Source organism: Pteropus alecto, unplaced genomic scaffold, assembly GCF_000325575.1.
Source record: "Pteropus alecto unplaced genomic scaffold, ASM32557v1 scaffold1279, whole genome shotgun sequence".
NCBI classification, from domain to species: Eukaryota; Metazoa; Chordata; class Mammalia; order Chiroptera; family Pteropodidae; genus Pteropus; species Pteropus alecto.
This window is the reverse complement of record NW_006443126.1, coordinates 205,118-229,531: the sequence shown is the minus strand read 5'-3', so window position 1 is coordinate 229,531 and position 24,414 is coordinate 205,118. Positions and strand designations below refer to the sequence as shown.

Here is a 24,414-nt window from a genome sequence, read left to right as displayed (position 1 = left end):
GTCAGTAGGGGTTGGGGGAGCTTACATTTTTGTAAGTATGGGTCAATATGTAAACGGAACAAATCAGAAACATGAAAACTGGGCTCAGAGTGGGAAGGAGGTAGGTGCGTGTGTTGTGAGCTGTGTTGCCTTGGAGTTCGCCCAGCTAGGAGGGCAGCCTGGCCACCTTAATTGTGTTTGCCTAGAGCGTCTTCCATGGGGCTGGTGTTCTATATGTTTGTGTTGAGTGAAATTCTCTTCTCTCCTAATCCTAGGACACATCTGTGTAGGTGGTGGTCTAGGTGAACTTGGCGCACATTGATTATTAAAGGAGTTTGAGTTTGAACTAGGTTTGATTAGGGTTTTTCTTCTTCGGCACCCATGGTGCATTTCTTCACCTGAAAGTAGAGTGCATTTTGATGCCATTTCTATGGCATCCAGTGAACTCCAAGGGAATAAATTCTATTTTTTGCTCTAACATGGTAATAGGATTAGTGAAGGTACATTGAAAATACCATTATAAGTCAGTGCAGCATTTTTAAGAGACTCTAAATAGTCCGTACTAAATAAAGTACTAAAATTTTAACTGACTCCAGTTGAGTGGACTTCTAGTAATCTGCATGGCAATTTAGTCTCTGTTTTAAATGTCATCAGTTTGGGGTGGGTAGGGTGGGGCTTGTTGGGAGCAGATTTTTAATCCCAAATAGGTCCTCAGAAAAGTCTTCAAGGACTCCATTCTCTGGGTTTCATAAGTACCTTGCTCGCACACCTCAGTCATTGTGGATTGTGTTCAAGTATGTGACACCCTCTCCCTAACCTGAACCCTTTGCTGAGGCACACATGGCACCCTGGGAGGTAGCACCTTATGCCTTCCTATCTTTGGGAGCAGGGTCTAGGCTGTGGATGGCTCCTGAGGGGGTAGTCCCGTACCCCACGAGCACACTTCGCTTGCATCACCCATGATCTACATCTTTCCTAGCTTCCATTCTCTTGGCTTTGTCAAATTGTGCTATCTTGATAGCAGTTTTAATTCAGTAAGAATCCTGGATTTCTACAGGAATAATTTGGAGACATCCTGGGTTAAGCATCTCAAACCTTACTGGGGCTGGATGGGGGTGTGAGGAACCCAAACAGGGGCAGTCAGAGATGGGAGACAGACATGAAGCTGTTCTGGTATGGTTCTGTTCTTTGACTTTCCCTGGTTGTTACCAACAGTGAGACTGTAGCTCAAGTGGTTTAAGCGTCTCTTGCTCAGGCCTTGCCTGTTCCTCCGACCTTTATCTCCCCTCAGCAGGTGGTACTGTTGCGTGTTCTTCCTCACCGGTGAAAGAGCTCATTCATGCCATTCACTGAGGGTGGACTCAGTGCTCTGCCCTCCTCCATCTGCTAGGGTTGGCACCTGATACTGTGCTCGGAGGCTGCCCTCCTGCATTGACTTCTTCATGTGACCGGCACCCTGCACGGTCCTGGGCAGCACTAGCTTCTCTGAGGCCAGAACAAGGGAAATGCAGAGCCTCTCTGAGCTTCTTACACTGGCTTAGGGGAGCCAGATGAGTTTGTGGGGGGCTCAGGGCCGTGTCATTAGTTCAGCTGAATTTTGCGTGTGCCTCACAAAATAGCTTCTGGGAAGGAGCTATGTTTATAACTGGGTTTTGCATTCCAACCCCCTCCTAGATATGAGGAACTGGGGGTCCCAGCCAGGTCTCAGCCCAGGCTTTGGAATGTTCTTCGGAAGTTCTTGTTTCTTCTCCCCTTGTGGTGTTTTCACCTTGGTTCAAAACTCTCCTTCCATGTCTAATACTTTAAAAACATTTGTGTACTTCATAGTTAACATTTTCTGGGATGGTTTCCATTTGTTCGAACCCTTTCACATCAGCTATTCAACTGTTGGTGGACAAACTTATATTTTCTCCAGTCCTTTAAATTGCCAACAGCCTGATAGAAAATCCCAGGAGAACTGTGGTGCCTTGAAGCCATGTGGCCCACACCTGCAACAGCCTATAACCTCCCCTGCTATGTCACCAACCAGGAGGCTGTGGGTTCCCTGATCTCTTTTTCTGCCCACCTCCTCTCTGTACTCTCCCCTCTGGGCACACAACTTCTTGAGTGGTCTCCCTCAGCCCTGTTGCTCAGTTGCTTTGTTCTGCCCTGCTCCTGTACCCAGGTAACCAACTTTTTTTTTTTTTTTGCCAGGATTTGTCTTGTGATGGTTCAGAAGTTAAAGAGTAATTGTGGGCTCCCCCTTGGCCTCAGCTGTCAGGATTCAATGTCCTGTTAACATTGTCTTTGAGTCTGACTCCATCATCCACCCTTTTTTTTGAAATCTTGTTTTGTTCCTGCAGTAGCCTTCGTGCTGAACTTGCTCTCCATTCCCCCCAACAATGTTCTCAAATTGTGGGATGTCTAATCCCTCACTAAGGTGACTTTAGTCCTAGGACCAGCAGTCTCCATGAGAGGACACCCTTATTACTCTTTCAGTTTCCAGCAGTCCTTCTCACTTTGAGAAGGTCTTATTGGGTGCTAATCTCCCTTTGTGCAAATCAAGCGCAGCTCCAAATCTTGGGCCAGCAGCCATGCCAACAAGCTCGTTTTCATTGTACTTATTGTTACACTGACTTTCTCTTTGTAGCAGCTAGTACTGGTTTTTAAGTTAATGGGCTTTTTTTCTTTCTTTAATTTTGAAAAATTTCAAATCTAGAAAAAAGATTAGCCAATTAACATTTTGCCACATTTTTTTAATTTCTCAGTGTACAGGGTTTTTTTCTCCCTAAATTCTTTGAAGGTAAGGTGGCAGCTGTGATGTTTTACCTCAAGTGCTTAAGCAGACATCTCTTCAAGAGCATTCTCTTGAAAGCAGAGGGTCCAACAGGAGTTTGTACAACCATGTTCATAGCAGCATTGGTCACTATGGCCAAAAAGTGAAAGCAGTCCAAGTGCCCATGGATGGATGAATGGATAAACAAAAGTGTGTATCCATACAGTGGAATATTATTCAGCCTTAAAAAAGAAAGAAAAGAAATTCTGACATATGCTACAGCATGAATGAACCCTGAGGACATCATACTAAGTGAAAGGAGCCAGTCACAAAAGACAAATACTGTTTGATTCCACTTAATGAGGTACTTAGAGTTATCAAGAGACAGAAAGTAGATGGTACCAGGGCGTGGGAGTAGGGGTAAGGGGAGGGGAGTTTGTGGTTAATGGGGACAAATTTTCGGTTTCGCAAGATGAGAAAAGTTCTAGAAATGGGATGGTGGTGATGGCTGCACAACAATGTGAATGTACTTAATGCCGCTGAACTGTACATTTAAAAATGCTTAAAATAGTGAATTTTATGTACATGTTACCACAATAAAAAAAAACAAAAAAGATTGAAGTTTTTATTCAATTTTTTAAACAAGGGTATTGTCCTTACACACATTTTCTTAAACAAAAATATCAACAGTAATTGTATCCCATATTAAGATTTTCTGTGTTGTCTCTCAAAATGTCTGTCCCATTCAAAAAGGTTCACACAGGGTATGTGATATATTAATGTTTTCTTTTAAATAATTATATTTATAAAATACAGGATGATTTACAACACGGGATGATCATCTGTGGGTGATGAAGGTGGTGGGTATGGGATCAAAACAATCCTGAATGTGTGGTGGCCTGGGTCCTTGCAGCCCTGGAGCCAGACTCATGCCCTGGCCTCCTTGCTTCTAGCAGAGGAACCTTCTAGATTTTTATAGTAAGATCAGCAGGGGACTCTTGAGCATCAGAATATGGCTAGTGAAATTGAGAAATTGTGAATTTTTAAATTTTACTGAATTCTAATTAAATGTTAAAACTGATGCTTGATCTAGTTATCGGATAACTTTTTAGTACGTTTGGCACACCTTGGGTATATAAATCTACTTTTTCAACTGTGAATTTTATAGAACCTAAATATAGATCAAATATTTTAGATGAAAATTTAACTCCTGAATTGAGATATGCTGTAAGTGTGGAGTACACACTTGGATTTCAGACCTATTTAGTATAAAAAGAAAGGAAAAATGTCTCAATTTTTTATAGTGACTACACATTGAAATGATTTTGGGTATATTGGGTTGAATAGCGTATACTATCACATATTCAATGACATATACTGTTAACTTCACCTTTTTACATTAATGTGGCTAGCTACTAGAACAATTCACATGCTCAAGTGGCCACATTATATTTCTATCAGATGTGTGTAGATATGGTGCGAGTACAAAGCATTGCATTTCCCATGCAGCAGCCCCCATTGCCGCCCTCTACCAGATCCTCCCTTCCTTTCTGGGCTATCGAAGAACTTCAGGCCCTTTGTTTTTTGCTGAATTCTCAGCTAGAGTCTTTCTCATCATCTGTCCTGTCCTAACAAAGCCTCAGGCCTGTGGAGGGAAAGGGCTTGGTTGGAGCAGAAGAAACATGCCAACTGGTTTCTGTTACTGGATACATGGGAGAATGCCTCTCTCACTCTTGTGTCTAGTTTCTTGCCCCAGGTCCTCAGCACAGAGGTGCGGGAATCATTGGTGCAAGGGCATGGGACTCCAGAGGGGATAGTAGGGGCACCAGCTCAGCTCAGCTCTGCTCCCTTCTGGAAGAGAAATGCCCAGTACAGAGTCTGGGAGAACTCAGAATCCCAAAGAGTGATATGGAGAACTGCGGAAGGGCCATGGGCTGAAGCAGCACATTAGTCTCCAGCTTTCCCGAGTGTGGCTTACAAACCAGTTACTAAGCCCAGTGCGGATGCTGTTTGAACACAGTTTATTTATTCATCATTCTGTGCACTAGACCCTGGTTTGAAGCTTTGTGTGGTGAGTGTTAGCTCTATATTCTTAAATATGTTTTACAGTTCTAATACAGAGACATCAAAGAATTCAGGGAATGCTGCAGGTTCATTGGGAGTGTGATGTCTGTATATCTGACTTTTGGTTTCTGATGGGCTGAAAGCTCCTCACCTAAGTGGGTGCTAAGGACAAACTTACTAAGTCATTCAGGAAGTAAACTTGGGCTGTATGATAGAATCTGAGTCTGAGATACCAGCCTGGCTACAGCTGTGGTGCCCCTGGGACACAGAAACCAGGGCTGGTTATGTCAGTGTCTGAGCCAAGGTACTGGACTTCTGTGGATCATTTACTTCAGTGGAAGATGTAATTAATGACATAAATAACAAGACCATTAGTTCTCACAAAGCAGCAGATCCCTGAGCAGTTCTTTGCTTCGTTAGCTATTCTTGAGGGGAGTTGGTTATTTAAGTCCAAGCATCCATCTCAAACTGACACAGTTAGATTATCGTAGCAGAAGTAAACACTGAATGTTTGTAGAGGGCAGAGACTGCGCTTCAGTGTGCGGAGGTGGCTGGCTAAGGGGCTTACTCTTAACCTCAGAGGAGGGGTGCCTTGGCCAGTTTCCCTGGGGCCTGCTTGACTGTCAGAGGACCAGCCGTTGCTGTACTCTTGGAGTGTGTCTCTAGTTTAAATGCTGTCACCTGTCGCTGATTGGTTGTCATCGAGTCTTGGATCAGTCTTCCATTTCCTACTTTGGAAACCAGAGACTCAGACCCGGTCTTTCCGGTTCTGAAGTTAACTTTGTCACTTTCTGTGTTCTATTTTTTGGAAAAGTGATGCCCTCACTTCCCCCACCCCTTGGATTTGGATTCTGTACCTGATAAAAGGTGAAGCAAGGTGAGAGGAAAAGTTGTCTTTCCTGGAGCCCCTTCTTAAGAGTACCTGATAGTGACAAATGTAACCTTTTTTGTGAGTCTTTCTTTTAGAATTCAGCTTCTCAGTGAAGGTCAGAGGGTAATATCATTGAAGGATCAGCTCTTTATCAAGGTAACCAGGCTTCTGCATCTCTAAACCCTGAGTCAGTGTGTGCCCTTGTCCTCCACCAGTGCATCTGTTCCTGGCTCCTTGGAATGTCTTCATGTCTCCTCTGGGCTATTAAAGGCCTGGTTTTGCCTTTCCTCTCAATGAGGGCTCTTGGTGGTCATGGCTGAAGTGTTACTAGGATGTCAGGGTTGTGGTGTCTCTGGAAGCTCTTGTGCTAGTCCCATTCTCTGAGCCTCTTTTGTCCCCAGTGAGCATAGGTGGGTTTCAGGGACACCCTGAATCTCCCTCTCAGCCACCCCGTTAAGCTTTGCTTACTCATTGAATGCTATTTCCACTTACATATAGCAGGCCCGTGTGCTGAGCTGACATGTTTTGGAACATTTCGGCCACAGGCTTTGTACTGCTTCTCCCCGGTGCGGTGCTAGCCGTCAGCTGTGCAAGTTTTCGTCTGCATGCTCACCCCCCTTACTTGGCTTCCCAAATTCTCAAATAACTTGCTTTTGACTGTTTGTTTGGAGGTCGACGCGAACATGTTTTCCTGGTATTTGATGTGTTGGAAACACCGTAGTTGTCTGTTTTATAGTTTCTCATTTTGTTCATGAGAATCATGAACTTGGTTTTTATCCTTTTGTTGGAAATAGAGGGGTCTAAAGAATGAGTGTGCCATCTGGTTTACACCAACCAGGAGAGCCCAAGACTATTATCAGCCTAGTTTGACTAATCTCAGTTTCTCACTCTTAGATTTTTTTCCTCGTTTCAGTTGTTTCCTTCCTACTGGAAAACCCTCGTTTCAGCGTAGGCAGTGCCCGGCCTCCCTACCCACCTCAGTTTTGCAGTCTTGCATGGCTCTGTGGCCATCTTGGAATCTGCTTTTCAAAGCAGAATTTTTCTGCATGAATTAACAGCCCTCTTACATTGCATTTCTTACTATAGGTTAATATCAGTGCCACATACACGACACCAGCTCTTTTGGGAAAAAGAATAATTAAAGATAAAGGAAGACAGGTAAAGAAGCTGGAATAATAGCTGTAAAAGAGGCAACCAAAAGAAAATGTCACTCTTACCTGTGAAAGGCACAACTCAAAATCCAGGTCAGTGGGAATGCAGAGGTTGAATTAATGGCATTGTATTTCGGTCATAATTAGGCTGAATCCTCTAATTTGGACACTTGAGTAGGTCAAAGCTGCTTTTGAGTGCCTGGAGGCCAGCTCATCAGGTAAAGAGTCAGAAAGACAGACAGACCAGCCCGCCATACCAGCAGAGATCAGTGGGAGCTTGTGAAAGGGGGCAGATTGCAAAGAGGCTGAGCTGTTTTTATATGTATGTTAGCTGGCTGGCTCGTTGGTTTTTCAGTGTAAACAGGTAAAGAAGCTGGAATAAAGAAGCTGGTGTAGTCATCCATAGATCTGCCACCATATAATGGTTTGTATAATGGTTCCATGTACCCATCTACTTGTACTTCTTTACTAATTTCATCTGTAATTTTGCATTTTGCTTTTCTAACATGACATTTTTGTGTCACATACGTTTCTCTTGCCTTGACACAAAGTCTAGAAATCTGTGGAACGGGTTGCAAACAACAGACCGATCTGAACTTTATTGGCACACAGCCACACTCATTTGTCTAAGGATTGTTGGGGCTGCTTTCTTGATACAGCAACAGCAGAATGGAGTGTTGCAGACTGCCTCACACAGCTGACTATTTACTCTCTGAAAATTAGAAAAATTAGCCTGCCTCTGCTGGAATATGTTTTAGCCCAACAGTTTTGATCTTGTCCATATCAATGTTTTGTTTTGATTTTACTGCATTCCCATCCCAGGAACATTTTAAATTACAGATCCATCCGCCCAGATTTACCCATCAACTGTGATGTAACCAGTATGAAACAATGGAACCTTTTACCATACCTGAGCCGCTCATCCCTCCAGCTGCTGGCAGCTTTTGCAAGGAAAAGATGCTGCAAAATTCTCAGCGCCCTTAATTTAATGGGCCTGCTGATTGGTTTCTAAAGCAAAGGGACTGGAATTCTGATTGGTGGGGTTTGGGACCTGGCTTCTGGTCCCCTGTAGTGGATGACAGAGAGCTCGAGTGCATCTGCACTCCCCTAGCGGGAAGGCTAGCTCATCTCCGCCTTGGGTCACCTGGTTCAAGGCAAGCTGCAGGGCTGAATCTGAGGTAACAGCCCAGCTCCACTTGGCAAGTCTGAAGGGCGGGGCGGGGGGTGGTGGTCAGGGTGTGTACAAGCTGAGGAAAGGAGGATTAAGGCTTCTAAAAGCTGCCTGGGCTCACAGCCACTGGCTAGGCTCCAGACAGCTCAGTCTAGCGGATGACACGAGCACTGTTCTCACCAGCTGCCTGAGCCGGTCAGATGGAAAAGAATCCTGTGTGTGCTTCCCCACTGACACAGATCACACAGTGAAACGGGTCATGGCCATGAATGGGAAGTAGCTTCAGCTCTGGGACCAAGAGGAAGTAGACCTTCTGATATTTGTGTTCCATAACCACCATTACAAGAAAGATGTTCTTAGGGGCAGTATAAAATTTGCTGCAAATTGACTGGTATTGAGAAATTTCCAGGTTTTTACCCAGGTTAGGGTTCCCTACCCGCTTCTCTTTGTCCCTGAGTAGAATCTTACACTTCTTCCAAATGATTCTTTATAGGAGAGCCTTGCAGTGGTAGGGAGGTGGTGGCTTCCTCTGTCTGCAGAGTGTGTGCATCTGTGAACTTGTAATTTCATGAGGGGCTGGGGTCACCTGGCTTCAGCCAGCATTTTGCTTGGCATGAAACAAGTTCAGGCCACAGTCCCACGGGCCCCTTACAACTTGGTCTCTCCTCCTGTTGACCCTATTCCCCACAGCATCAACAGAGAAGAGTGCTTCGTATTTCACCTATGACATGGGCTGAGTCACATTGCAAACAGATTTATGGGGTGAAATTCTTTGGAAATATCACTCCTAGAAATCTGACTTGAGATGCAACTCAAGGGCTATGTAGCATTCTGCAGAGAGGATAGGCCTACTAATTTATAAATGCCAGGATGTGAAAATGGAATGCCATTGGCCAGACTACAGACTCACCAGGCACAGCAGTGCTGGTCAACTGGGCCTTCACCCTAGTGCTTGGTGAGCAGAGGCAACTGTGGAACAGAGCATTCAAGAAACACAGCCCCAGGTGACCTCCAGCCAACCAGGCCACCACCCATTCTGTCTCTGTGTTGCTGTGGGGATGAAGACCACCTGCCTCATAGGGTTGCTGTGAGGATTAAGCAGACACAGACCAAGTGTTTAGTACAGAGCACCAGCCCAGGAAGCAGCAGGGACCTATCACGAGCTTTCCTGGGCTATGGCATCAGCTATGTGTGGTGATAGCTTGCTAAGTGTGGTCACCGTATTTCACCCTGTTCCTGCCTTCCCTCAGATCTTGCTGCCTGTCCTTTTATTCTAGCACAGGAATGAGTGAATGGACAAGATGGAGTTCAGGCAGGGTCACTGAGCTTCGTGGGTCCTCTGCGAGACCAAGACTTCAGATGGAACTGCAAGTACAAAGTGTAACTTTTTACAACCTGCTAGGTTAATTTAATTTAGCCTCTTGTGATGGGCAGAACTGGGACTGAATCTCCAGAAATCTGCCAGTTCCTGGGCAGGTGCATACAGCCTCTCTCTCTTTTCCTTTCTTGTGTGCCCTGAGTGCTGGAACCAAGCCTACATACCATGTCTTCTCTGTCATGCTTCCTAATCTCCAGAAAACTAAATAGTTTCTTTCTGTTGAAAATTTTTTTTAAAACATTACAGTTTTGTTGTCCACTAAATAAAGTCTGTCCTTAAAATGTTTTCAGATCATTTAGATGAGTTGTGATGATAGCAGATGATATCCTTGAAGGATTGCTTATGGGGTGTTGGGGGTTGTCTGTAAACTTAGGAAAATAATTTACTTTTTATTTTCATTAACCTAGAGCTAGAGGTTCCCAAACTTCCATGGTTAACAGAATCTTTAGCATCTCAATGTTTTCGTTTGCTCCTAGGCCAAGGCAAACAACTGAACAAGTACTAATGTCCCAACAACTGTATAGCTGTTGGAAAAAATAAAACATAAATTGAAAGGAGAAATATACTCTTGCATAATCACGGTTGCTTCCTAATGGAATGTGTGTGCTTGTTGCACAACTCACACCTTAGAACCAGATTGGTTGGATACCCACAACATGCATTTCCTGTTCCACGTCGATTTTTACATGGTATCTGCCTTTTATTACAGCAACTGCTGAACACCAAGCTTTGCAAGATGTGACATTGTCAAAAGAAATATAGTATCATCCGATGTTGACGTGATTAATTGCCTTATGATGATAGTTCCCACAATGTCCTTCTGAGATACCAGGGTACTGTCTAATATCTGTAGCTTTTTCTTATTTCTCCAAACTGGGAACATGTAAGAATCTGTGGAGAGTAGATCCAGAAGTGAGACACTCAGTTGGTTCCACAGCTTTCTTTGGGTTGGAAACAGTAGTCAAAATTCTCTTCCTGTCCCTGTCCTTCAACTAACTCAGTGAATTGAATGATGGCTCCTGCCTCTTGGCTACAGAGAGGGAATGGCATTTTTGGCTTTTTTAGGCATAAACCTTTAGTTGAATTGATTGAAGATAATATCTGCTGTATCACGAGAATCCAAGCAATTAAGTCCTCTGCATATCTACAGGTAGATTTATGAATTTTTGCATTTCTCGCCTCTCTCCCCATCGAGCCCTGGTACTGAGAGCCATTTCCTGCAAGACTCAGACTCACAGAGCAACCCTGGCAAGTACCCTCACTGATGTACCCTGTCCCCATGCATCCCCTACCGAGTTCCCCATCTTTTGCATCTGAACAGCATGCTGCATGTGTGCAGTATGCAGCCCCAGACAGGAATGGGATTCTCCTATTATCTCTAACCTCCCTGATGTCTCTATAATCTGGCTCCAGTGTCCAATCCAAGCTCGCCCTTCTCCCCGCACTATGTTCCCAACCTGGAAGTCAGGGACTTGTGAAGGACAAAAGGCCAATGTGGTCACGTGGTCCCTGCACCGTGCCATCCCACCTGTCCTCCTTCCAGCTCGTTGCATGCACTGGTATCTCTCTTGTCTCGACTTGTGCCTGTGGTCGTGCCTTCTCCTCGCCGTCACAAGCCCTTTCCCTGTCCATGGCCAGAACGGCCCTGCCCTTCTCCTTTGCAGTATTTACCCAGGTATTGCTTACTCATTCAAAGAATCTCATGTCTACTGCAGGCCTAGCATGGATCTCAGAATGGAATGCATTGGCTGAGTGAGTAAAGGTCAGGCCAGTCACCAGGTTTTCAAACTCCGAGAATGAGAAGTGCTTTCCTTTTCCAGAGCTTTGAGATTGAGCTAAAGTCTCAGGGTGACAATCGGGTGTGGTCACTGTAGGGTGCCTTCTATCCCTGAGTCATTCACTGAGCACCTGCTGTGTGCTAGGAGGACAGAAGTGATATAAAGATGGCCCTGCCCTTGGGCTCCCAGGTATGTGCCAAGCCGAGCTTTAGAGCACGGAGTTCAGAGAAATACCAGGTACTGCAAATGAAAGGCCTAGAGGCGACAGGGAAGGGGCCTATTGTGACCCTTCCTGTTGTTTATAGTGACTATTGTGAGAAGAATTTACCCAAGGCAAGCAGTCCAGTTGGATCTGTACCTTAGAATTCTAAGTCATCCTGGCCTTCATGTAGAGACTTGCCAATGTCTCTGTCCCTTGGCTCACAACAGATAGATTTTTGTTAGTTTCCCTTGTGTTTGCTGCAATACAAAAGAGTGGCTTCTTGAAGTTTTCTAAGGATTTTACTTGCTGCAGTCATGGGAGGGCCAAGCTGCAAGATGCAGGTTGTCTGGGTATGGCCTCAAGGGGTGGGTGCTGCCCGGGGCCCAGAGTGGGTGCACAACAGGAGTCCTGGATATCTCGCAGCAGTGTTTGTAGCTCGGTTGTATATGGCAATCCCTCACATCCGGGCCATGGATGTTACCTGTCTTTGCTTGTCCTCAGAGCCTCCTAAAAGAAACATCGAGTTATTTGTGGCTCTCAAGTCTGTCTCGTCTGTCGAACATATATCATGCCTTCACGTTTAAACTAAAAACTTCCAGCAGTTTCTTTCCTTAAGGAATTGACTTCAGATGTTACAAGTGTGTGGTTCTTGTGCGTTAGTTTTTCATGTTAATTAAGATGGTGACCAGCCTGTCACAACCGTTTGCGTTGGAACCTCCAAGGGGTGCATATTCAGTTCTCAAGTGGGGACTTCCTTGGTTCAGAGGCCAGCCGAAACTCCCCAAGAATCATGTGTCAGATTCTGGGCCACCCTGGCTGGTTAGGCCTGCGTGATCTCTCCAGTCCTGTGTAAGTTATCTGTGCCTCAGTTTCTTCATCTTGAAAGTGGGGGTGAGGCCAGATGCAATCTCAGATGTTTTGAACTTAGATGTTAGATGTTACATGTCAAACATGAGCAGGCTGGCTAGGAATGGAATGAGGTTTTGACCTTTGTGGTGGAGGTAAGTGGTTTGTTTATAGCACAAAGACAAGGCAGAGTTTGAGGGTCAGGTTTTCTGTAGAAAAACCTCCATTCATTTTGTGAAATGGAAATCTTTGCCCTCAGGGGCCCATCTGGACCTGGCTTGAAGGTGAAGAAAAGTAGTTACTGGCCAGATCCCTCCATCCCTTGGCTTCGCAGAGAGTCCATTTGGAAAGAGAAAAGGCATAGCCCAGCCCTGAAGCTCCAGAAGTCAGTTATCTTGACTTCATCTTGCCTTAGGGACATTGCTTGGAGATTTCCAGAATGTTATTACTTAATGGAAAATGTATAGAGCTGCTTCCTCCTGGTGGGACGAGTTTGGCAGGGATCCAGTGTCCTTGTAGCTGACTGGACTCTACTGCCCTGTGGCTAGAACCACACCTCCAGGGTGGGGCCACCCCTGCCTCTTCCTGCTGGGGTTCACTGGACACCTGATTGGCTGTGTGATTCCTGAGCTGCTTTCTAGAGGAAACCTAGTGGTGGAGACCAAACTGCACATCATTCTTTATCCTTAATGCCACCTTCTCTTCCATGCTCACTTTTCCAGCACATCCAGGTCTCCCTTCATGGTGGGACCACTTGCCCCTTTTGTCCCTTTGGGTACATTGGTTCTGCTGCATGGAAACCCTCTCCCAGCCAACTGTAGGCATCCTTAACCCTGCGTACTTCCTTCTCTAAGTGTGGCGCAGCCCCCCTATCAATACAAACGCTCAACATGTCCTCCTGTACCTCTCTCTGCCTTGTTGTGGCCACCAGACTAAAGGCTCCTGGCAGACTGGCAAGTTGTCTCCATTGTTCTCTCCCGTCTCCTCCTTTCTCACTGGCCCCCACCTACAGTTTCTGCTGTTGCCCAGTAAATAATTACCCCCATCCATTTACTACCCATGGCAGTCTGCTATTTTGTGAACACCTCTCGTTCTTCCAGAAGGTTCTTGCAAACTCTTCTGGCTTACTGGCTTCTCTGTGCATGTGGCCAGCCTTCCCACTTCCCCCACAGCTCTCCTGAAGGCCAGGCTGCCCTCACCACTCCCTGTCCCACTCCTGACCTATCTTGATACTGTGTCCTTAACTGTGGGTTGTTTTTCTAAAATCAGTTTACTGTTTTATTTATAGTACCTTATTTTGAAAGAAAATGAAATCAGAAGCCACACATGGATATCAGTAAAATTAAATACCATGAGAACAAAACATTGTTAATTATCTCCAGGTAATAGTATGTAAACCCTCCCACAGCCTCACCTGAGTCCTAGCATGTCACTGCAGGTGGCTGTAGACCCTTCTCTGAGGTTGAGGTCCCACTCTTGATGGACTAAATCTGAGAACTTAGAGAAATCTTCTTTCTTCTTTGCCATTCATCTTAGGATGAAGGTATGCCTTTTGTTTACAAGGCTTCATGCACAATTGAATGCAGCTTCCAGAGTGTTTCCTCCCTCTGTCCCCTCCTCAGTCTGCCCACCATGCCCTGTTGCACCTTGGGTCACCAGTATATGCTCTCAACCAGATTCAGTGTATCCCTGGTCTCTCTTCTCTGAGCAAGCTCTTTCTAACGGTTCCACTTCTTACCCCAGCCTTGGGGCGCTTCTCCTTATTGGACTTTTAGGTGGCCTTTTTCCTGCTTTCATTGGGGTGTATTTACTGAAGTCTCTGGGCTCTGGGTCCACCTATTTTTGCCAAGCTCCACCTCATGCGCCTCTGTCCACGTGCCCTGCCTTGATTCCTGCCATAGGCACTGCTTTCCTAGACCACACATGGCCGTTAGTTCTGGCCACACTTGTACCACAAGTACCCTAATGGGAAAAGGGAAGTGCTTTGTATCACCAGTCTGAAGCAGGCCTATCCAGTCACATCATACTCTCATGCCAGCTCTGGGTGCTCCTTCCCCATCTTTAGCACCATGTGTGCGAGAGTACCAGGAAACAGTTTGGCACCCTCAAAGCCCTCCCTAATCCCCCTTCCTGTAAGTGTTCTGCCTGGGCGGGTGTTTGGGTAGAGCACACTCATCTTAGAAGTTGCTGCAAGAACCATTCCCTTCTTGAGGCTTGGGAGTACCCTGGGAGGGCACACACTGTTAATTTCATGCCTGGCGTCTTAGATGAAGTTGGACCTCATTAAATGCTTAATTTTAAACTCAGCATGAAACACATATCACCTCTAGACACCTAACTTGTCTGATGTAACACACCATCCAGTGCCTTGGATGTCTCCATGAAAGTTGCATGAATGCGTTTCTCTCCACAGTGTTGTCCTCTCCTGTGAGCTAAAAGATTAATAAATTATTTTTTAAATGATTTGCATTCCATCTCTGAATAGGCAAAAGGCACTCTTAATCTCTTATCTGTTAAGGTGAAAAAGGATAAAGAGCAGTCCTTTCTCTTAAAGCAAACATGGATTCAGTTCTCAGACTGAATCTGGAAAATTCAGGGTCTTGCACGCAGTGGCCTTGGGCTGTGCTCCCACATGGTTCCGCTCCCTGCGGCAGCCTCTTCCGTGGAGCAGCATGCTCTCCTTGTGTTCTCTAGCCACTTGATGTACTTTCGGTTGACCAGAGCTGTGGAAGGAAAGCTGTTTGGCCGTGTCAGTTTTGTCAGCCCTTGGACTCATCCTGCAACCAGGACCCCAGTGTTGGGAGCATGTGGCCAGGACCCATATGTGAGGCAGTCAGTTAGCCTGCTTGCCTCAGGAGGTCCAACTCTCCACAGCTCTGCATAACAGACTCACTACTGAGTTGCTTTTACGTAGCAAGCTCTCCCTTGATGCTTTTAAAATTTGATCATTTGCCAGAACTACATTTATAAAAAACCTTTGTGGGAACCTTGGTTTAACTTATACTTGGACTGAATTATAAAGCAATTCGTCAGTAGCTAGAGTGCCTGACGTGTTAAGTGTGTTCCAGAAAGAAAACCGTGACAGAGCCAGCCAGCTTGCCCTGTCCTGTCTTGTCTCCTCCACCTACTAGAGTCCTGTGGTCCTAAAATCTGCCCTCTTTCCTAAGCCCTTTCCTGACTTCCTCAGCCAGAGAAGTTCTCTTGCCCCACTGACTTCCGGTTTATTAATGGAGGTGGCCCTATGATACAGGCAGTTCCTAACCAACAAAGTCTGTCTTACTCCTGGCACTAGGTTTAAAGCTGATTGTTCCTTTTTCTTGCTGGTAGAACAGTGTCAGAAAACACTGCACAAAAAAAAAGGGAATGGTAAATATACATTTTAATAGATGTTTCTCCTAATTAATGAGTGTGGAGACTCTCAGTATTTCGAGTAAGAGGTGGATTTGTGTTTCTGGAGAGCAATTTGGCACTAAAAATGTTTACCCCTGACCTTCAGTTGTCCCATTACGATAACTGAACAGGTGCCTAAAGGTGCCCTTGTTGGGGATGCTTTTGGTAAGAATTTGGCATGGCCTACAGCAGAGGGCGATCAGGCGAGAGGAGTGCACACAGGACAGGGTGCTCAGACAAGCACTGAGCTGGGATCTCTTACACACACACACACACACCCACCCACCCATACCCATACCCATACCCATGCAGGTCACAAGGGATGCCTCTCTATATCTCTATAAATAAACTTTGAAAAGCTAGTTAATAAGACGTTGGTTCAAGTATGGATTCATTACTGTGTTATTAGCAGTTTCCTTGTGGGATTTCTTTAATCAGCAAATATACTTTTTAAGTTGCTAGAAGATGTTCTTAGTAAGAATCTTTGCCTTGTGCACTCAGCAGTGGACTGTGGGCCATCCAAGGCAGGCTGCTCTTCCCCCAGCCAGGGTTAGGGTATCACAAATGCAAACAAGAATTTTAATGTAAATGACATATTTGGGCATGCAGATCGTCCTCTCACACACAGTCACTGTCTCCTAAGCCTTCAGATGTTGTGAAAGCCTGATTTGTCCCTCTTTCCCCAAGAGCTCCATAGTGCCACAGCCACTGCCGCCTCTCTGGTTCACCTCCATGCCCTGTCCTTTTCCACTGGTACCTGATCTTATCTCTCTTCCTTTCCCTAATGGATGATGAGTCTTTGAGGAGAGCAGACCCTAGGGCTCTTTTAATCCTTTCCTAAAGTAGCTCCTTGGCTGACCTGACCAGCCTCTGCCAGAGGAGCTCAGTCCTTGGAGGCCACAGCCGGGGGGGACGAGTCATTATGGTGGCGCCTCTCTGCTGCCTGGTCTCTGACGGTGGCTTTTCTCTTCCCTTGTAGAGTTCCCGGTGAAGAATGTGATGGGATCAGTAGCATGTCTGCGGAGAGCGGCCCTGGGACAAGATTGAGAAATCTGCCCGTAATGGGGGATGGACTAGAAACTACCCAAATGTCTACAACGCAGGCCCAGGCCCAACCCCAGCAAGCCAACGCAGCCAGCACCAATCCCCCACCCCCGGAGACCTCCAACCCCAACAAGCCCAAGAGGCAGACCAATCAACTGCAATATCTGCTCAAAGTGGTGCTCAAGACACTATGGAAACACCAGTTTGCATGGCCTTTCCAGCAGCCTGTGGACGCCGTCAAGCTAAACCTCCCTGTGAGTAGCTTGGGCAGGACCCAGGGCCGAGTCGAGTCCTCCAGGTCTCCTACACTGCTTCTAGGGAGGACAGGCTCTCTGGCAGGGTAGATATAACACTTTAGTTGTGAAAGCAGGGGGCCTACCTCTGAATTCTAGCACCCTCAGTGTCTTGGAGTGAGTGGTTTCAGCAGTCCTGATGAATAGAGAGGGGAAGGACGGAGGATGTGCTTACTGACTTAAGCAGTAACTGATTTCTTAGAGATTAAGGTGAAGGAATTCTTGTAGCTTTCCTTTCATTCCATGGGGAGCTGAAGTGGGAGCACTTGGGGGTCTGGCTCCCCTTCTCAGGTGTGATTGGCTGACCCAGTAGCTGCAGTTGGTCAAACCGTGTGGGAGGGGCTGGCTTGGTGCAGGAGCATTCCTCTTCTGGTACTGGCACCATCATCACCCAGAGCATGGGGCAGGAAAGGTAGTGGATTATCTCCCAGGAGGCAAATTCATGGAGTGGGGGATATGGGTACAGCTTTGCCCCATTGGCTCTGCGTACTGTCATGCCCACCTGCCCCATCATGGCTCCACTGCAGTGGTTCTTGTTCATTTCTACCCCCCAACCCCCCTCTTCTCTCTCTGGAGAGGTTTCTGTTTGCCTACGTCCATAACAAATGATTTTGGGAACTCAACTTGTATCCCTAACTGAGCCTCGGGGAACAAATGGGATAAATGTTTTAATTTTTCTTTTTCTTCAAAGCATCAAGGACTGATTGTCTTTAAAGTACCCACTACTGTTTGCCAAGTCCCACCCATACACCCCCATCCCCCTGGATGAAGGATTGGGATTAGATAACCCAGGTGGGGGTTTATGAATGCTAGAGCTGCACAGCTGTAGGAGCCTCAGCCTCAGCCTCTGCCAGGTGTCTAGTTTCAAGAAGGATGAACGCGTCGGCATGACCCTTTCTGGCTTGAAGACCACTGTATCTGTGACAACCGTCCAGGACAGTACTACCTGTCCACTGAATATGTGTCATGTGCACTTAGAGGAAGAGGGTCAAGAAGGAGTCACTGCAAGTCTGGGTCATGGACTGGCTCAGGAAAAGGGGTGGAGGCAAAAGAGGTTCCTTACCAAATCTGGGCTTGAGAAGCTACTCTCGTTATTAACCATGACATGGAGTAGAGGCAACTGACCTGTCACTGGGAAAGGCTCTTAAGAGAGCTTACTACACTGGTCTCTGGCTGAGCCAGCTGTGCATGGTCCACAGGTGAGGGTGACCTTCCCAGAGAAAATGCAGAGAACAGGAGAGAAGAAGCTAGGGGTGGAAACCAGGGATGCCCTCTGCTTTTAGGGCACCAGAGAGAGGCGGGGCCCTACAGAGGGGAGCCAGGAGACCCACCAGCAGACAGCAATCCCCAGTGTCTCCACATTGGAGGCTACAGGGAGGCCAGAGATGAGGATTTCGACCTGACCCTCCTGTTGGCCTTTAGGAGGGCATTGGTGACCTTAGGAAGATGTGACGCAGAAGTAGAAACCAGATTCTCGACGGTGTGAATGAGAAGGTGAGGACGGGAAGCCATCATTTTAAGAAATTTGGCTTTGAAGGGAAAAGGCAGCAGGGCCAGAATGGAGGGGTTGTTTTGTACAGAATGACACAGGGGGCTGAGAAGGTGAGACAGAAAAGAAAAGGGCCTGGGGGACCTGAGATCTCAAGAAGTCAGCATCCCAGCCTGCAGGACAGACATGGGGGAGGGAGGTCTGTTAGGCCAAGAGCTTTGGGAGTTGGAGCTCATCTCTGAAATAGAAACTGGACTTCCCAGCGGTACAGTGCGAATCCCCATCTGTGACTGTTGACATTACCCTCAGCAGCTCTGACATAGGAAAGAGAGACCAATGGACGGTGGCAGTGATCTGCTATCTTCGGAGAGGTGGGAATAGTGAGGAGCAGACCCAAGGGTGGGGGGCTGATTAGCTGGGGGCAATGTGATGCTAAAGCCCAGTTTTTCAGGTACCCCTTCTTCTAGGAGACATTAATAAGGCCACCCAAGAAAGAGTTCCTCCTTTTCTTCTAACATCTTCCAGATCTTTGCCTGCATTTTGGCCCCTAGTCCCTGCTAGACATTTCACGAGGATAATGCTTTCAAATTCAGTAACGTGTGGTTAGACAGACTTGCTACTGAACCTCCTTCTCCCTTGTCAGTCCCTTTAGTCTTCATTTCACCACCTTCCTTCTGCTCTGCCTTCAACCACTGTCCTGTTTGCCCATGAACTGGTTAACACTGTGGCCACTCTAAGCACCTGACACTATTTTAAGAGATCTCTGGCCATATAAAATAAAATCCAAATTTCCACTGGGTCAGTTACATTTGGACCTGGTTCTCTTGGGAGTGATGGTCAGAGCACAATATATAGAAAGCCTGGTTCATTCTTTGGAGCCTCGCAGCCTCCTTTTCAGGGTCCCGAGGGCTGGGATTTGTGCCAGCCCTTACATGTAAGCCAGTGGCTTTTGTTTCTTTTGGGTGTCAGAGCAACTCAAAACCTCACACCCCCCAGCTCCCCTTTCCAGCGCTGCCCACTACCGTTCCTGGGCAGGACTTGGTACTTGCTAACAGATAGGCCTGCCCCTGGCCATTGGGCTTCTACTTGGTCTTGGTTCTGATACCTCACCCAAGCGTAATTATGAGGTTCTCGGTGGGGCTGGTTGGCTGTATGCAGGTCCCCCTGCCTGGCACTCTGGTTGTTTTTAAGAGTAAATGTTTGGTTTTAGTATTCTAGATTGAGAAAAGCTTTGGTGATAGTAGAGTGTTTGATCTGAAGGGCTTTAGAGTGTCTGTGCCTATCATCTGGCTTCTTTTGTTTGGCACTTGTAAGATGTGAAGGTTTGAGGAGTGGGTCTGTTGGTTTTTTAACTAAAGATTGTGATGGCTATGCAGATTCCTCATATGGTAGTTAACCTGGTTAGTTGTTAGTCATTCCGGATACTAATGGATCCTTAGTGTAGACTGTGTGCAAGTAAAAGAAGTAGGAGTCTGATGAACTTAACTAAAGGTGGAGGTCTGCTCTGTGGTACATCAGTGTAACAGAAAGCAAGGGGTCCCATTATTGGTGGACTCAACTGCTGGTTCCATAGGAGCTTGTATTTTATGGATGCGTAAAATTTCGAATGGTGAGGAGAAAGTAAAACCTGCCACAGATGGTTTTACTAGATAAGGACTTCTTTTTAAAGGCTATATGTTCTCCCCATTATTTACTAAAAATCGAAGGATATTTTAACATCAAAAAAATGGGAAGACCTAGATCTCAACAAAGACAACCTGTTCCCAGACAGTGCTGTTGGCAGACTTGCACATTTCCCTCCAAATTACCACCCAACATTTGGGAATCCTTTCCTGGTCCACTTTATCTTGGGGTCTCCTTGAGATTGTCACGGACGCCATGGAAGAGCTGGCTGTGTACCTGTGGAGTGACCTGGAGTGAGATCCGCAGGTCCACCTACGATGCCTTGTGGCTGCAGAGGTGACACTGGCCTTTTGCTCTCTCTGCTCTCCAGGATTACTATAAGATCATTAAAACGCCTATGGATATGGGAACAATAAAGAAGCGCTTGGAAAACAACTATTACTGGAATGCTCAGGAATGTATCCAGGACTTCAACACTATGTTTACAAATTGTTACATCTACAACAAGGTGAGATGTGGGTGCCAATGTCTAGCTGCCCTGTGGGGAAGGAGGAGGAGGAAGAGGCAGGCATGTCTGGAGCCCAGGAGTGGGGATGCTGGGACAGGTGGGATTGGAGTCTGGCAGAGGAGACCCTTGCAGGCAGGGATAATAGAAGCTGTGGTCTTGCCTGTGACCGGCTGTTTCTTGCGGGGAGAGGGGTGCTAATATGTTTTATTTCTGAGCCATCCTTGTTAGCCTGAAGCATGTGCTTCTGATGCCCTTGGGATTTTGGTTCTTGAGCATGTTAGTAGAGCAGGTGTGAGAAGGACAGTGACAACTTACTAATTTAAAAAGTCCATTTGGGTGATAGAAATTGTCAGGAAGAAGGCTATTAAAATGTAGTTGTGCAAAGTTGTGCTCAAACAGAAACCTTGATGTGGGGGTGGGGGGGGCGATGGGGCCCACCACATCTGGAACTGTGGACATGACCATTGTCAACTCATGGCCATAGAATCGAGTGTCCCCTGATCTTAACACTAGACCTGAAGATCACTTCTTAACCCAGTAGCCAAACCTTTCGGCTCGGCTATGCCATGAAGCCAGATCATTTATTTACAGTTCAGACCACAGATGTGATTAAAACCAACCCTTTCAAATAGAACGGCCCTGGAGGGAGACACTATACAGAACTCAGCTTTTGACCTCTGCTGGTGTAGTGGGTAAAATTGCCCAGAAGAGATGGGTAGGTGAGTTTCTTGAAGTTTACCGCATTTTTAAGAGTCTCAGCTCTCACCACTAGGTTTAAGTGACAAGTGCACAGGCAAGGTTCTCAGTTTTGAGATGAGTGGGGAACAGCATGTTACAGAGGAGGGGACAGTGGGGACTTATAAGCAGTGTGAGATGGACATTGCCCCCAGCCCCAGTGAGCTGTCTTGGGAGTTCACTGGGGAACATGATTAGAGCCCTGCTAATGTATCTGTGGTAAATTCTGTGTAATTCAAGTATATCTAGTGAAGTTGAATTGTGTCAAAAGAGAGGCCCTAATGCAAAGGAGGGCCCCTGTCTGTGATTGGCAAATTATTAGATACTTAAGGCATTAGGATGATTTCTCAGGCAGATCAGAGCTTAAAAGACTAGAGAGGGAGGTGCTGGCTTAGCAGACCTGAGCCTCTGTGATGCCTGGTAGTATAACTGTTGTGGCCCTTTGGGGTTCAGCTCAGGGACCCTGAATATGATGCTTTACTTTGGGGTAGGGGTGGGTGCCTAGCGTGGGGAGCTCTTGCTCTGTCTAGAAAGGTGAGAGGACCTTCTGACCCTCACCCCACGTGTCTTTTCCAGCCTGGAGATGACATAGTCTTAATGGCAGAAGCTCTGGAGAAGCTCTTCTTGCAAAAAATCAACGAACTTCCCACGGAAGAAACGGAGATCATGATAGTCCAGGCAAAAGGAAGAGGACGTGGGAGGAAAGAAGCAGGTAGGGGGCCCCCAGCACTGTCTCACACTGAAAGAGCAAGGAAACGGCTTTGTTTCTCCCCAGTCTTTGTGAGCCTCCCTTAAAATAGAAATAACTGAGCCCTGCCTTTCTGATGAACTTCAGTTAAGAAGAAAGTGTAACTTTTTCAAGGCCTTTTTAAGTTATTTGAGTTCTTCTCCACCCTGCCAGTGCCATTGATAGTCTCTGCTTTTCCATTTTGGAGAAAAGAAATGAACCTGACCAAAGGCAATTATAACTAATACCCCCATCCTAGAATCTAGAGGTTTATTATCTGAAGTATCTTAATGTGCTTGTGTTGGAGCCATGCCTGCTTTTTGGTGCCAAGGCTTCTGTAGTCGAGCCTGCCTTGTTTATCTCAGCACCCACCTCAGCCTCCTGCATCTTGCTCTCCATAGCTCTGTGCTGCAGGATGATGACGCTGTGTGCTCTCAAGAGCCAGCTTTTGCCAGGCTTCCCATCCTGCTCAGAAGCAGTGACTTCAAGGGAGTAAAGGTAGTCAGCTGCCCTGCAATGCTGAGGGGTAGCCAAGGAGAGCTGGTCTCAAAGGTCACCCCTTAGCCACAGAATCTGCTGAGAGGCATCCAGTCTCCTTACAGCCAAAGGGCCCTGCCTTGCCTCCCTGGGACCAGGGGTTTGGTCTGGGCCTTGTGTGTCTGAGCTCACCCTCATAGCTGCAGGGAGGCAGCAGCCAGCTAACCTTCCCCGTGGCTCAGAGTAGCAGGGGCTTTGCCAGTCTCTAGAAGCCTTTGCCATGGCTATTGATACCAGGCCCCTGCCAGCAACGCTTACTCAAAGGCACTGCTTCTGAGAATGAGGACACAGCTTCCCAAAAGTACCAAGGAATGTTTTTCTGCTCTTCACCCGCAGTCCTGGTGCTGATTCTCAGCGTGTTTCCTGCTCCTTTAGCCTGGGCCTTCGTGCATCCGAAGGGTCTTTGTGCCTGAGTGGGAACTTGCAGCCAGGACTCCCCTCCAGAAGTTCTGCCAGAGCTTCCGGGCAGGTGGACAGACTTGGCTGGGGTTCACGCTGTTCTGTCTCTTAGGCAGATAGTTAAAGTTAACGTTGTGTGTCCATGAAGATATGTGCCCACCACATGTGGCAGTGTCCCTACAAGGTCAGCCTGCATGTGTCTCACTGCCTAACCACCTGTCCCTTTTATGATTGGTAGGGTCAGCAAAACCTGGCGTCTCTACGGTACCAAACACAACGCAAGCATCGACTCCTCCACAGACCCAGACCCCTCAACAGAACCCTCCGCCCGTGCAGACCACACCTCACCCCTTCCCTGCCGTTACCCCAGACCTCATTGTCCAAACCTCTGTCATGACAGTGGTACCTCCCCAGCCACTGCAGACTCCCCCACCGGTGCCCCCTCAGCCACCACCCCCACCTACACCAGCCCCCCAGCCCGTGCAGAGCCACCCGCCCATTATCGCGGCCACCCCACAACCTGTGAAGGTGAGTGTCCCGTGCATGCGTGTCCCGTGTGCGTGTGATCAAGCCTGACCACTAGGTGTCTCCTGCCACCTCACCTACCCGCCTCCCTCCCCACACACACACAGACTCACTCTCCATAGCAGTGAGACTTGAGACTTACAAGAGACAGTTGCCATCTATGCCAGTGCTTCATGCAGAGCCTATTCCGGCTCCCAGGGCACCTGTGGTGGTTTTGGGGGAATCTTGCTGTTTTTAAGTCCCAATAACCCAGAAGCTGTTGCCCTGCTGCTGACCCAGAGACACTCAAAGAGTTACTCTTCCTGGGGGTTGCTGGCCCTTCCCGTTTCTGATTCAGACTGTGCATCTGGGTGAAGGCTGGCTAAGTAGTCTCTGAAACGTGCCTCCCGTAGTGGCCAAGTGGCAGGCTTGGCTCTGGGAGGCCCCTGGCCATTAAACAGGAAGCTGCTTCAGGAGGTTTTATTGACCTCCAGTGAGCAGATCCTGCAGTCAGTGGTACACATTCTCCTGCCCCTGATAGGGGCATGTCCTACCTGCAGAGCAGAGTAGTGGGACATGGTTATCCCTTTCCCTGGGAGGATTGGGACCCTAGGAAGGACCTGGCCTCAGGAGTGACTCTGAGGGCCCACTATGCCAGCTGCACCCTTGACAATGTTGTCACACATGTGCTCTTAACAGACAAAGAAGGGTGTTAAGAGGAAAGCAGACACCACCACCCCCACCACCATCGACCCCATTCACGAGCCACCCTCACTGCCCCCGGAGCCCAAGACCACCAAGCTGGGCCCCCGGCGGGAGAGCAGCCGTCCCGTGAAGCCCCCAAAGAAGGATGTGCCCGACTCGCAGCAGCACCCAATGCCAGACAAGAGCAGCAAGGTCTCGGAGCAGCTCAAGTGCTGCAGCGGCATTCTTAAGGAGATGTTCGCTAAGAAGCACGCTGCCTACGCCT

General features: G+C 47.3%; 1 protein-coding gene across 1 annotated transcript in view; it reads left to right on the top strand.

Moving 5' to 3' along the window:
- The window catches only part of BRD4 (bromodomain containing 4), a 76,820-nt gene that overhangs the window by 27,490 nt on the left and 24,916 nt on the right, over positions 1–24,414 (top strand). The window contains 5 exon segments of the mRNA XM_025040784.1: positions 16,565–16,883; positions 20,405–20,542; positions 21,854–21,989; positions 23,179–23,468; positions 24,144–24,414. The exon segment at positions 24,144–24,414 is cut by the window's right edge and continues 92 nt beyond it. Coding sequence (XP_024896552.1) covers positions 16,599–16,883; positions 20,405–20,542; positions 21,854–21,989; positions 23,179–23,468; positions 24,144–24,414 — 1,120 coding nt within the window. The 5' untranslated portion in view covers positions 16,565–16,598.